Source organism: Trachypithecus francoisi, unplaced genomic scaffold (assembly GCF_009764315.1).
Source record: "Trachypithecus francoisi isolate TF-2019V2 unplaced genomic scaffold, Tfra_2.0 Lachesis_group10, whole genome shotgun sequence".
Taxonomy (NCBI): Eukaryota; Metazoa; Chordata; class Mammalia; order Primates; family Cercopithecidae; genus Trachypithecus; species Trachypithecus francoisi.
The window spans coordinates 57,543,864-57,558,739 of NW_022681455.1; the positions used below are offsets into that span (position 1 = coordinate 57,543,864).

General features: G+C 35.5%; 1 protein-coding gene across 1 annotated transcript in view; it reads left to right on the plus strand.

Annotated features, from left to right (window-relative positions):
- PRIM2 (DNA primase subunit 2) overlaps positions 1 to 14,876 on the plus strand; it is a 324,596-nt gene that overhangs the window by 167,016 nt on the left and 142,704 nt on the right. The window contains exon 8 of the mRNA XM_033217543.1: positions 8,329 to 8,396. Coding sequence (XP_033073434.1) covers positions 8,329 to 8,396 — 68 coding nt within the window. The remainder of the gene's footprint in view (positions 1 to 8,328; positions 8,397 to 14,876) is intronic.

Sequence of the window (14,876 nt, forward strand, 5' to 3'; positions counted from 1 at the left end):
GTAGGATTAGCTTATGAATAAAGAAAATAGCTTAAATTTAAATTAAACTGAATGAGTCCAAAAATAGTGAAATATCTGATTATTTCAGTTAGATAAATAAACTGTGAATGAGATGTAGAGGCACACTGGGCTGTTCTATATTTAGCTAAAAACATTTTCAACATCTACAAAGGCAAGATGTCTGTCAAGGAAGACATCATTGTGCTCTAAGACAGCAGAGAAAATTAAGTCACAGAGGCGAGGAAAAGTAGCTGAAGTACTAAGCAAATGAATACTTTCTGCAGCATCTGTTAACATAAACATTAGAGGTATGTTGTTAGCCATCTGGGGCTACCATCCTTGAATTATACATTTGGATCAGTGGTTTGAGGTTCAGCTGTGGCGGAAATAGAAATCTCTATGTATTCTTGTTGATTACTCGCCCTTAAGTTCTTCAAGTGCGTTTCCAAGGACTATGTTTTGTTACACAACAGATTGCTGTCACTGAGGCATTAGTAGTGATCTTGTCCACCTCCTACACGCCACTCCCCATTGCCTTGTTGTTTCGTTTTGTTTTTGTTTTTGAGACAGGGTCTTGCTTTGTCGCCTAGGCTGGAGTGTAGCAGTACAGTCATAGCTAACTACAGCCTCGATCTCCTGAGCTCAAGCAATCCTTCCACCTCACCCTCTCGCGTAGTGGGGATTACAGGCATGTGCCGCCACACTCGGCTGATTTTTTTTTATTTTTAGTGGAGATGAAGTCTTGCTATACTGCCCAGGCTGGTCTCGAACTCCTAAGCTGAAGCAGTCCTCCTGCCTAGGCCTCCCTAAGTGCTGGGATTACAGACTTGAGCCACTGCACCCAGCCCACTCTCGTTTGTTTTACAGCCATTCCCAAATGTTAACGAAAGTCCAAATTGGGGGAAAAAGAGTTCCTGCAGAAAATGATAGTGTATATTTTCATATACATGTCTTTTCTGTGTCTCTTCACTTTGGTAATTAATATAATTGTGGAACCTTTGACACTGATTTTAGATTACTTAATAAAGAATGTATTTAAGTGTAGTGCAGAATAGATTATCTTTAATGTTTGCAAAAAGTGGTACACTGTTTAGTAATATTTAGGGAAAACGGTAAGATTGCCAGTGTAATGGGCAGGCTATATGTCTGGAAACAGTCTCAGCAGGAAGTTAAAGGAATCATGGCCTATACTGTTTACAGAAGATAAACAACATGCACTAGGAAACCCACTATTCAGTCTGGGCCATCTTTTAAACATTTACTGGAAGCCTGTAGATACAGTTGGCAACTCCAGTGTACATAGTAGAATTTATGTGCATATTTAGGAATTTCTATGAGAAACTTCCACATAATAAGATTTTGCACAAGATTAATGCTTACAATAAACAGTAAAGGAACAGTTTTGGTTCTGGAAAACCTAGATAAGTGTTTATTTTCTTACATTAAATAAGAAATTGACAAACGTATATTTAGGTAAATATGGTATAGATGTTTAGGAGACAAAAATGATGAATGAAAATACAGTAATAATAAGGAACTTTAGAACTTCAGTTATTGCCTCACAAATTTATTAAATGAATGAAAAAAATCTAGGAATTTAAATGGTTTTTAGAGTCTTTGCATAAAAAGATTTTTGGCTGAAAAAAATGTTGTCTCTCTCTAAACGGTGGTAGTCACATGAAATGACACAGTGAAAAGATCCAGAATCGTCTCAGCCAACTCCCAGCCTCAATTGTACCACCAAAGACTTATCTCAGCTGGGCTGTAAGGAGTAAAAATATAGTAATATGTTTTCTAAAGTAATAACATGGCCAAATGTATGGGGCTAAATACACTGAGGAATAGATAAAACCATAGGATAACAATGGCACTGTGTTACTCAATGGTAAAATAATTAAACATATTTATAGTAAAAGCAAGAACATGTTCTAGAGTCAAACGTATACATTTTTAAGATAGCTATATGAGATTAAAGGAAGTTGATGGTTAGGGCATAAAGGTCATCTGTTGTTCACCCTCCCTGAGTGTTCCAGGTACCTTTGGCTGAACTGTTTGAGAGGTCTTGAGGAGCCTCAGAGATAATATCCCTGTTAGTGATATTGCGAGGATTGGAGTTTATGTAGAATTCCTACACATAGTAAAACATGAGGAATGCCAACTGCATGCTGCATTCTTATTCCATAAGAGCAATTCCTAAAGAGGCTAAACAAAAGGTTGACAGTTCAAGCTGTCCAGTACCAATGCAAAAAATAAAATACATTGAATTCTGTTTGCCAGATCTTTCTTTTGCTTATGAGAAATGTAATTGTGAAACTGCTTGCTATAATAGCTTAAGAATTTTGAACCCAAATTATCAGGGTACTCTGGAAGTAAAATGATTTTATGGGTGTTTTACTCTAAGGGGGAAAAGTCAGTGATCCATGTACATTTATCACTGCATATCTCTTAATACCTTTTTTTCCCCTTGCTCAAGCGATTGTTTTACATTTCTAAATGATGTAGAGCATCAGTAAGGTGCTTAGGTTAGCCTTTGAATAACAAGCTTCTTTTCACACCATAGGTTTCATGATCAAAAATCAGCACTGGGATGTCTGCTTGCACTATTCCCAGGTTTGCTTCCTCGGTTCTTCATATCATCCAGACCCCTGAACTGGAAATATCTTGTTAACTCTGCACTGTTTAATATTCTTTGGAAATTAAACTACTTGGGCATGTTTAGAGCTCAAATGGAATCTATGCGTTTTGCTTGACAAGGTCGTTGGTTGCTTTTTAGAGCTTACATATTGAAAATCATGTTTGCAGCCAGCTGATAGAGAAATTTCCATGTATCAAAGCATTGTAGTGATGAAACCACCTCTGTTGTGAAGATCAACTGAACTAATGTGTGTGAGAGCCCTGTGGAAACCAAAAAGTGCTGTGGGCATTTGAACACTAGACTGTTATGATTAGTGATGAATAGCATCTCAGCCTGCCAAGGGAGGACATGAAACTGGAGAACAAATTTGATTCCAGGAGCAAGAGGAAATGTAATGTGGAATCTCACAGTTTGGGGTTTGTAATTGGGATCTGTTGCTATTATAAGAAAATGTAGTTCAAAAGACACAGGATTTTCTGTTGTTAAAATCAATGAAGTTAAAAGAGCAGCTGCTTGTAAAAGTTAATTTTATTTGACATCTGCCTTGGTCCCAGTAATAAAAGTGATAGTTCTGTTGAACAACCTGTTCTCTCTAAAGCTATATCTTTTTGTTTCTGTGAGGTCTGTTTAAATAAATTGTTGCCTTTTGATTTAAAAAAAAATTTTCCTGATCTATAAATTGTTTATCTCTTAGAATACATATATAAGCATAACCTATGCATCTTTAATTTACCAGAAAAGTGCTGGTAAAAACAGATTTCTAGATTTTGAGTTGGCACTTGTGGGAGTTACAAAATGCAGTAGGAGCCATCTCAAATCTTACGTGAAATGAGGAGAATGCAAAGACATTTTGAAAAATATTCCCTATTTGTTTTCCATTAAAATATTTGGTTCTTTGTCATTTTACATAATAAATAATATTTATCTCTTTGTCATTTGTAAATAATAAATGCCACCACCCTAATACCACTGTAAGAGAGTACTATTCTGGTTCTTCGAATAGGCAATATTATATGAAAAGAAGGGACCTAAATTGTACTGATTACCTGTCTTGGATTTCTTGATATTGTCATTCCTCTTGAGTTTTTGTAAGGAAGCTGAAGTGAGTGGTAGAGGGTAAAAACACCAGAGAACAAAATTGAGCAATATTTTCCAAGTGAGCATTGTTTTCCTGTCATTTTTATGTGTTTTAATTTCACCAGTGTTGGGTGAACAGTTCAGAGAAGGGATTTATTATTTTAAAATGAAGCCACCCTCTTGTTCTTCATTTTCAAAAGATTGGGCCACCTTTGCTTTTAAAATGTCTGTTAACTCTTTAAGAACCATTTGCCATATTTGCTTACGTATTTACCTCCTTGTGTATTCTTCTTCCCTCCCTTCGTGCTCATCATTTGAAAAAGAAAATCATGAAAAATATGTTCTTCCTACAGGCCTTTATCAATCCCTTTAAACAATTCTACTTCAAAATAGCAATTGGCTAACAGCAGAATCTCCTTTAGGGGGTTTTAAGAGCAACAGCCAGCTTCATAGCTGGAGGCAGAGGAACATTTTTTCACAGAGTGAAATTCATTTATTCTAGGTGTACAACAAGAGTTAAAGGAGCTACTGGTTATGTTTTATAACTAATCTATAATTGCTTAAAATCAGTGTTACACAACTTCAAGTCTATCGGCAAAATTTCTTGTTCCAATTAAGAATGGCACATGCCTGACAGATATCTCTAATCTTCCATTCCTTATCCAGAGCAGACATTTCAATCTGTACTGTTTCCTGGATGGGGCTTGTAACTGATGGCATTTAGGACATGCTCCTTGGCATTTGAGGGAACAACAGAAACAAGGTGGTCATTCTCACCTTCTCCTGGCTCCTCTTCTGAAGCAGGCCATAAACCCTAGCCGACCTCCTCCTGAGGTAGGTTATAAAGCCTTCATCAGAGATGTGCCCTTCCTAAACCTGTCTTGTCTCTGAAGACACAGGGACAAAGAGAAGATTCTGAATAAACAGGACTTGCTAAGTTTCCCCCAGTTTATTACCGTTAGACTATATCCTTTTGTCCTTCAATCATACTTTTGCACAACTGTCCGTAAAAAACACACGTTTCCCTGTTTCTTTGGGTCTTCATTTCTGAAGGCTCCCATATCACATAAAACTTAAATTTGTATGCTTTACTCTTGTTAATCTGTCTTTTGTTATAGGACTCTCAGTCATGAACCTAGTGATGGGAAAGAAAGATAGTACTTTTTCTTCTCTACAGAATGAACCCTCAACATAGTGCCCAAATGAGCTCAATGACAGTTGGACATCCCTGTTTTATGCATATGATATGGGAAGGTTTAGCCAGCTCATGGCTTTATCTGCTACTTATTTGCTGATAACACTTAAATCTAAATCTAAATCTCTCCTGGTCTCAACATCCATATATATTTAGTTACTTCTTAGTTGAAAGCACCTCAGATTCAGCGTGCCTAAAATGAAACTTAAATTTTCCTTCATTTCCCACCTTCCTCTTCTGTACCCACTGTCTTGCAGTTGATAGAATTATCTACCTACCTGCATGTCCTCTCCATCTTCCCCTTCTCTGATAGTAGTTCTGTGGAGCATACCTTTATATATTTCATATGTACGTGTCTTCCTTTCTGTCACTACTGCCTCTGCCATAATTTGGTTCTTCATCTTGGATCCCTAGATCACTGGATGTGCCACCCTTTTGACCTCTTTGCCTCTACTTTAGCTTGCCCTCCTCCAAGCCATTCCTTACCCTGTTAGGAAATAAGTCAGTCTTCCCTCTCTTCCTCTCTTGAACTATTGCAAACACAAATGTGTGCAAAATAGTAGAACATTCATGTATTTACCTCCAGGAATTAACCAGTGTTAACATATTGTCAACCTAAAATAATCAAAAGGGTCACAGTCTAGTTTAAAGAGGGTTTATTCAAGCAAAAAGTTTGGACTAGCCACATGGGAAACACAGACTCCAAAGAATGGAAGGCAGTGTTCCAAAGTGTAAAAGCTTAGGATTGCTTATATAGACAAACGTAGGGAAGTTTAACACAATTTCAACATCTTTCTATGTTAGGCTTAATGCATACCTACAATGATTTGATTAGTTAAGGAGGTCTTTTTCTTTCTGAAAAGATATTTAACATTCCACACTGAAGATGTAACTGTCATGGAGTCTTCGGTGCCATCTGGTCTGAGTTAGGTAAGGACAACAAAGAAGGCCAGTTAATCTGCAACAAAGGTCAGCGACTGGAAGCAGGGAGGTTTGATCTCTCCTAGTTATTTACAGAACCAATACGATGAAAAGAAAGATAAGCTAAAATCTGAGAAACAGAATTGCAAACATGTTAAGTGATTCAGTCTGCAGAGCTTCACTTCTTCCTTGGCATGAATTTAGAGGGAAAAGGTTAGCAGATGGGTTTGCCACTTTAAAGAACTTTGGAATAGCTTTATTACTTCATATCCTTAGCGTGGAGAGATGATGCATGCTTTTTTTGTAAATGCTAATTGTTTTAAAAGTTGAAAAGAAAACCTTTGGAAAACTCAAAAATCTTCCTTGAAATAATTTTACTCAGAGCATTGGCCTCTCCCTGTCTTAAGAATCATTCTTGCTAGATTCAATCTTGAAAGTAAGTTGGAGGCGGGAAGGGGAGGATGGGAGAATGCATATCATCGAACACATGTGTTCCAGAAAACTGGAGCTGTGGAAAATTTCTACCTGATGTGCTGTCATTGTGTTTTGTGGAATTGGCAGAAGCTGTATGGGCAGTCACTCATTCATTGCCTATTGTTTCAGTAATGCCGCCTAAAAGGAAAATTTTAAGAAAATGTCTGATGAAAGACTGATGTAATAACTTTACCCTGGGAGCCTGAGGGAATTACTAGATGATTTTAATGAGGGGTGTGGTTAACTTTCATTTTGAAAATTTCACTCTGACCTTGGTATAAATTAGGGAAGGGGCAAGAATGGCAGCAGAAATAACAGTGGAGATGTATTAATAGTTTAGGGAAAAGGAAATGAAGACTGAAATTAAGAGGAAGGGGTAGATTTGAAAATCTTTCCTGTATGGACTGAACAGATATCTAGAAATATTTTGCTCTTACTGAGGTGTTTTTTGTTTGCCTCTATTTAGAAAAGATAGTTTGATTGGAAAGCATACTATATAGATTGACAGAAGTGACTGAAAAAGCCCACTCTGTGCTCTGTTTTCAGAGATTTGACTTTTGAAATGTCTAGATAAATCATTTAAATCGTTTTAGAAAACAGCTTTGGTTCTGAGACATGAAATCTCTTGAACAATGAAAATGGCATTTTGTAACAAGATTTGACATTAACAGATAAAGGATGTATTAAAGTATTCAAGTGTTTTGTTTATAGAATTTGATAACCTTGATAACATCTTTCATGTTACAAAATACAAGACTTAGCATTTCTCAGGGATACTGAAAGTGTGTTGATTGTGCGAAAATTACAGCAGATTAATTGTCTCACTTTATCGTATTTTAAATTAGTAACTTTGTTGACGTGTTGACTCTTGTACAAAATTGGGAAAACTTCTCCATTATCATTAGAAATTATTTAATAAAAGTGACTTCATATATGGCACTTTGGTCAACTTTTTTTCAAAAATATAAAAGATATTTTTAGATGATAGTTTTATTTTTATTTGCATAATATAATTAGATTTGATGAATTAAATGTCTGTTTTCCATTAGGAAATTGTAATTAATGTATTAAAAAAATTAAAAAGAGGATACACTATATAAACCCAAAGGGTATCTTTCAGTTTGTTGCTTGCCTTAAGGTTTTTTTTTTGTGAATTGTTAAATGATTGATTAGTAAAATATGAGAACCATTTTGATCATAATTGAATCCTGAAGAGATTTATCTTTTATTTTTGTTTTGATGTTTTATTAAGTTTACCTCAAACTGTCAGATTACTTTTGGATGTCTTTAATTTCCTTGTGTCAAATTCTTATAAAAAGACATTCTCTTAAGAACATAGAAGAAAATACAGATATATAGATACATAATTAATATTGTAATAAAATAGATCAGAAATTCACATTTTGATGATATGCTGTCAAGTTGGTACACAGTATTGGCTCTGACTTCTTATTTCCTAGCTCAATTTGAGGTCATATTTCAATATTAAATACTTTGAGTTGCTTCTGTATACTTAAAAGATATTCTTCTTTCCTTATAGTCATGCGGCTGACAGAATGAAGTCCATACACTTCTATATGTAACCAGTTTCACAGTGGCTTAGCTATAAATCAGAATTTCTCTTCCCAATTTCTTCATCATCTTAGGACTCAGTGCTACAAGATTGGTTGTTATACAATTTTACATTTAGAAGTTTTTACATTTTTATTTACAAAGATAATAGTCTTATAAGTGAATGCTTTTTCATGAACTCAGGACACTCCCTTTTACTCTCTATTTTGCTGACCTTTTTCTTTACTTTTAAACTTAGTGACATATCCTATGTCCTTAGAACCATGTAGCTAACTTTGATCACGTAATGTGTCAGGTTTTTATATAATTTCTTGATTTGAAAAAAGAGAAACGTAACCTTGTATTTTTAAGTATTGCCTCCTTATCTGCTCTTCAACTCGTTTTACATTTAGTATTCAAATATGTTCGGTGTTCAGCCTTTGCTGTTTTTACTAACTTTCTTCCCTGCTTTTAGTTAACAGCCAGGTCCTTGCCTGCTGTGCAGTCTGATGAAAGACTTCAGCCTCTGCTCAACCACCTCAGGTAATACAAAGGCACAGCCTTGTTATGCTTATAAATCCAAGTGCAGTAAAGTGAATAAAGTGTATTAAAGTGGTGAAACCCCTTTGATTACTAAAAACTTACTTTTTTTTCTTGCTTTCATTCCATTATTCCAATTGAAGTTCTTAATACCATGTACTTGTTACCCTTGACTTTAGGGCACTGTAGATAGCTCTTTTAATTCAACAACAGTGTGCAGAACTGCTTGATAAGTTTAAGTTAAATGAGTGGAGATAACTAACTTTACAGAAAGATCTCGAATGAGCTATTTTTGTAAATACAAGGTTAAGGCATACTTTTATTGAGGATAGATGAGATGGATGGAGTTCATTTCTAAATACAAACATCATATAGTCTCATTATTTAAAAAATAAAGTTAGAAAATACAGGAAAGGAAAAGGAAAAAAGTATCATTACTGCTCAGAAATAATATTTATCCTTTCTATGTTTTTATTTTAATTTTAATTAATTTTAATTTTTTATTTTTTGAGATGGAATCTTGCTCTGTTGCCTAGACTCGAGAGCTGTGATGCGATCTCCACTCACTGCAACCTCTGCCTCCCGGGTTCAAGCAATTTTTGTGCCTCAGCTTCCCGAGTAGCTAGGATTACAGGTGCGGGGCACCTAGCCTGGTTAATTTTTGTATTTTTAGTAGAGAGAGAGTTTCGCCATATTGGCCAGACTCGTCTCGAACTCCTGACCGCAGGTGATCTACCTGCCTCAGCCTCCCAAGGTGCTGGGATTACAGGGGTAAGCCACCACACCCTGCCTTTCTATGTTTTTGTTATTGTTGTTGTTGTTTTTTTACTTAGTGTTGAATTTATAGTTTATGTGACGATTTTTTTCCATTTTTATAAACATTGTAATATTTTTTACCTTAGTATTAAAATCTTTCTAAAAGCATTGTTGTTAGTGACTACATTATATTTTCTTGTATATCTGTACTGTAGCATATTTATCTCCTTTTGGGAAGCTTTAGACCATTTCCAGTTTTTTTTCTTACTGTAAAACAATGCTATATGTTAACCTTTATCTGTTTATTTCAGATCATTTTCTTAGGGTAGGTTTTCAGAATTGAAATTACTTTGTCAAAGGGTGTGAACCATTTTAAAGATTTAAGTGTATATGTATATTTCTTTTTCAAAATCCTATTCTACCTATACACTCATATTTGTATAAGACTGCCATGTTACTATACTCTAAACAAGACAGGGCAGTCAAAACAGTTGCTAATGGGTTAGACATAGATATACTATTTGATCCTGTGCATTTTGTTGGTAATAATAATTCATTTTCCTTATTTTGAGGTGGGATTAACTACCTGTCTTCTTTGCTCACTTATTGATAGCATCTCCTGATCTTATTTGCTCTTACATACTTTAAAGGATAGTAACTCTTTGTTGTATTTGTTACCTACTTTTTTTCTAAAATTCTAAAATTGTATTAGTCAACATACCTACATTTTCAAGTTTTATATAGTCAAGCACCAATAGTGTTTTCCTTTATGGTTTTGAAAAATTCTTTTTAAACTTCTCTTTCAGAAGTGTGGATAGATTTTACTTTCTGGTATCTTTTAGTTTTCTTTATTTTTCCTTTATTTCTTCCTCCCGTCTCCCCTTTCCTTGCCTTTTCTTCCTGCTCTCCAGTAACTATTCCTTTCCAGACAGCTTTATAACCTTTGTATAATTGTTTTGTTGGGTTAGGAAGAAGGGAGGGTTGATTAAATCTAATATTTCAGCAGGGACTGAATAGCATACATTTTTATATATAACAACATTTATACATGATTGTTAAATTTACTAGAGCTCTGTGTTAGTGAGTTAAGAATCTCAGAAATTATTTTTGAGTCTCTTGCTTAATGCCCATCTGCCGCATTCAACTCTGTTGGCAGTTTTATCTCTTGAGTATATCTCTTGCTATCATAGCCTCTTGTCTGTTTGCTTTGCCCTTTCTAATATATTTTACATCATGGCCATATGTGTTTATATTATTCCTTGGCTTAAGACCCATCTCTGCCTCTCCAATTTCATTCTGGAGGAAGCTGGAACTTCTTAGCCTGGCATAAGAGGTCCTTCTGGAAGAGGCCTGGGCTGTCTGTCTCTTTGGACTCCTGTTTTAACACTGAGATCCTAATTTCACCAAATGCCATGAAGTTCCTTTAACACAACATGCTTTTAGCTCACTCACCTCTGTGACCTTCCAAATATTTTTCCTTCTGCCACTTCTATTTATGTAAATTTATAGATATATACTATATATATAACTTTAAACATTTTAAATGTATTTAATATAATTTTAAGGTATTTTAAATGTATTTAATACAATTTTAAAATATTTTAAATATATATAATATGCATATTTTATTTATATTTAAAGTATATTGTAGATGTATATAAATACGCAAACCTGTTTATATTCTCCCCATGCTCCGCTTTTATAACAACTTTTGCTTGTCTTTTAAGACTCATCTCAAGCATTACCTCTTCTGATAAGTTTTCCCTGACCATTTATTAGTTCACCTCCGTAGTCTGAATTGGAAGTCTCTTATAGATATTTTCATAATATCCCATGCCTTCCTCTGTCTTACAGAATTTGTGATATTGTTATTGTTTGTTTACTGTTTGATTTCTCCATTATAGTATGTTTGAAAGCTTGTAAAGTGATGTTCATATTTGTGTTTTCAGTAGCTGAGACAGTATCTGGCGTATGATAGGTATTATATGTTTTGTTGAATGAATGAATGCAAGTTGTATTAGTGAAATTTTGTTGTTTTTTTCTGCATAAAGCTTTTATAATTCATAAATCATAATGTCATAATTTTTTTCCTAGAAAACCACTGGTTCAAAAGGTAAAAACCTAAAGGGTAGAATCTCACTTCTAGTTAATCTCACAGTTGATGCTGAGAGATAATGATGGATTCTCCTTCCTCCATCTGAGTATGGTAATTGCCAGCTAGAATTTAGATTAACTACTGACACATCTCTTGGAGTCCTTGAAAGTTGCACAAACTGTACATTCATTTAAGGGCTTTTATTCTCTGTGGAGTTCACTCATGACTGGTTGCTAGGCAACCAGGACTAGATGCTACATGTAATGTGCACCCACTGATGTTGCTTTTTTATTATTATTAAACCAAACGGTTTCTCATTTTATTACCATGTCAGAGACATCTATATGTCGGGTGGCATCTGATGTGCATGACACTTCCTGTTCTACAAAGTAACCATGTGGTAGGCCTTTCAAGAATATTGAATTGTTGCTTTTGCTTGTCTAAATGTAATGTTTTTGTTTTATCTTCCTTTTGCTTAGTTTTAAATAGGAAATAATATTATTTGGTTTGAGAAATTCTAATAATAATTTTGTTAGAAAAAAATTGATTTGCATGAACTGTGTAATTTAAATGTTACCTAGAGGTGGATGGACATTAGGAGGTTGATACCGAGATCATTATTAGGTCTGATTTTATTTATTGGCTCTGATGAGGAAAGAGGAATGATGAGTAGCATTTCAATTAAATTTGTCAATAAAACTAATTTGGGAGATAATACAAAATACCTGTAAAAATTGAAGTAGCAATACAGAGAAATTCTCAAATCATTTTACAGGATTTAGAGACTCAAAGAGAATTAGAGTAACACTGCCAATCAAATAATCTAAAATACTGCTTAACAATATATATTATTTTGAGACTGCAGAAGTGAGGTGTCCAAACTTTTTTAGTTGAATCCAATTCTCAAGTACAGAAAAACATCGTGTTTCAATATCTTATGGCAGTACAACTATGTTTTTAATTCATTAGTATCATCCATTCACTCGTTAGTTAGTGCCTATTATGTGCTTAGAATTAAAAGAAAGCACACAATCTCTGTTTTCAGGGAGTTAGGTTTGATTTCATTTGAGAGATAGGCACTTGAACAAGTTATAAAATTTGTAACATTTTCTATCAGAATTAAATACAATGTACATAATTTTATTAATTGAACTGTCTCCCTCGTGGAATTATCTCCTTAAGTAATTGGGCCATGACTTAATTGTTTTGGTTTCCGTGCATTCTAGCACAGTAGTGGCTCACAGTGGGAGCTCAGATTGGACTGAAATTTATTCTTTTTTGTTGTTGTTTTATTCTTATCAGTCAGCTTTCTCAGGCTGAGTGGACTGAACCATAATCTCACTTGAGGGATAATGTTGTCATTAACTAAGAAGGAGAATAAAGAAAGGAAGACAAGGCAATTAGGGAATGAATATGATTGCTTAGATGGTAATTTCAGTAGTTTCAGACATTTTAAGCTTGAGATACCTGTGGGGATGTATGTGGGGGATGTTTAGTAAGTAATTGAATACAGACCCACAGTTGAAGAGTGAGGTTTACATCAGGGAGACATTTGCTAATCATCACTGTGCAGGTCTTGGTTAAAATAAAAGGAATGGTTGAGATCACTCAGGAAGAGAGTATAGAGAGACAAGAAAAGGGTGAAGGGTTCTGAATTGAACCCACAGAATATCAGTGTTTAAATGACTTGTGATGAGCAGTGCGGGAGTTGGGATATGAGAAACCAGTAAAAATACCAGGGAGGAGCCTTGAACAAAAAAGATTAGTGTGATGATAGGTGCTGATGGTATGGATACAAGTCCAAGTCTTATGAGGATTTGAGGAATAAATAAGAAATGAGGCTGTGGAGATATAGGGAGTAGGCTACTCTTGGTAGAGCTTAATTCTGAGGACATGTAAGGAAAAAGGACTGCATTGGTGAGCTTCATGGTTGAAGAAAGTGTTTTAATTTTTCCTTAAGATTGGTAAGATGAGCATATTTACAGGTTAAGGCAGAAATGAGTAGTATGGGAATAAGAGGGAATAATTGAAGGGGCAGTGTTTTAGAAGGCAGAAGGGGCAATGTTTTAGAAGGCAGAAGGTGACAGGCCAGGAAGTCAAACTGACTGGAGTTTAAAAAAGTACTTTCCAACCTAGCTTTTCGGTGCATACTCAGAACAATCCAGCGTGGAGGGTAGATGGTTATTTATCATAATCCCTATTTTACAGGTTGGTGATGGAGCCTCATGATGTTCTCATTAAGAAAACCTAATTTTTCTTTTCTTTCTTTTTTTTTTTTTGAGACAAAATCTCGCTCTGTCACCCAGTCTGGAGTACAATGGCATGATCTCGGCTCACTGCACCCTCCTGCTCCTGGGTTCAAGTGATTCTTCTGCCTCAGCTTCCTGAGTAGCTGGGACTACAGGCACATGCCACCACACCCAGCTAATTTTTTTATTTTTAGTGGGGATGGGGTTTCACCATGTTGGCCAGACTGGTCTCAAACTCCAGACCTCAGGTGTTCTGCCTGCCTCAGCCTCCCAAAGTGCTGGGATTACAGGTGTGAGCCACCATGCTCACCGTGCATCAGCCAAGAAAACCTAATTTTTCTAATTAAAAATACTGCCTTTCCCTCTCCTCAAAAGAGATGAGTTAATTATTTCATAAGACTTTACCATTTTTCAAAATTGATACCAGGAACTTTCCCGTTGAAAGAAATAAACTTACTTAGATTTACAATAACGTAAAGTTCAGAGAGAATTTGTATAAATCATTATTTCTGCTTTCACCAGATTGCATATGATTAGACATGTAATCTAAGGAGCCTGCATCTCATTGTGGCTTTACTGTCATTCTCATAGTTATATAGCACTGCATTTTCTAGGGTGAATTATACTGTTCACTGATTTGGTAGTTTGGAGATACATAAAGGTCTTGGAATATGTTCCCATGAATGTAGAAGTTTATTGTAAATAAGTATCTTTGCTATCCTAATTATGGTACCATGGGATAATATTTATAAAAATGGTATTAGGCTAGCAAGTGTGTATGATAAAGATGGTTATTTTTATTTATTATCTCATTTATAAATATAAAGTGTAAATAGGTGCAACTAGAGAGGAAAACTTGCAGCCCATATTCTACATGTGATAACTTTTAGTTGTGTGATTGAGAATTTTTCCCCCTTAAAAATAATGACTACAGTGTAGGTATCTTCCTCCTTTATCCCTCCACTTCAAGATAAGTCACTGTAATAGTTACTATTATTGGCTGGACGCGGAGGCTCACACCTGTAATCCCAACACTTTGGGAGGCTGAGGCAGGCAGATCACTTGAGGCCAGGAGTTCGAGACTAGCCTGGCCAACATGGTGAGACCCTGTCTCTACTAAAAATACAAAAATTAGCCCAGTGTGGTGGCACGCACCTGTAATCCCAGCTACTCAGGAGGCTGAGGCAAGAGAATCACTTGAACCTGGAAGGTGGAGATTGTCGTGAGCCGGGATCGTGCCACTGCACTCCAGGCTGGGCAACAGAGCAAGACCCTGTCTCAAAAAAAAAATTGCTATTATTATTATTATTATTATTATTATTTTTTGAGACGGAGTCTTGCTCTGTCGCCCAGGCTGGAGTGCAGTGGCCGGATCTCAGCTCA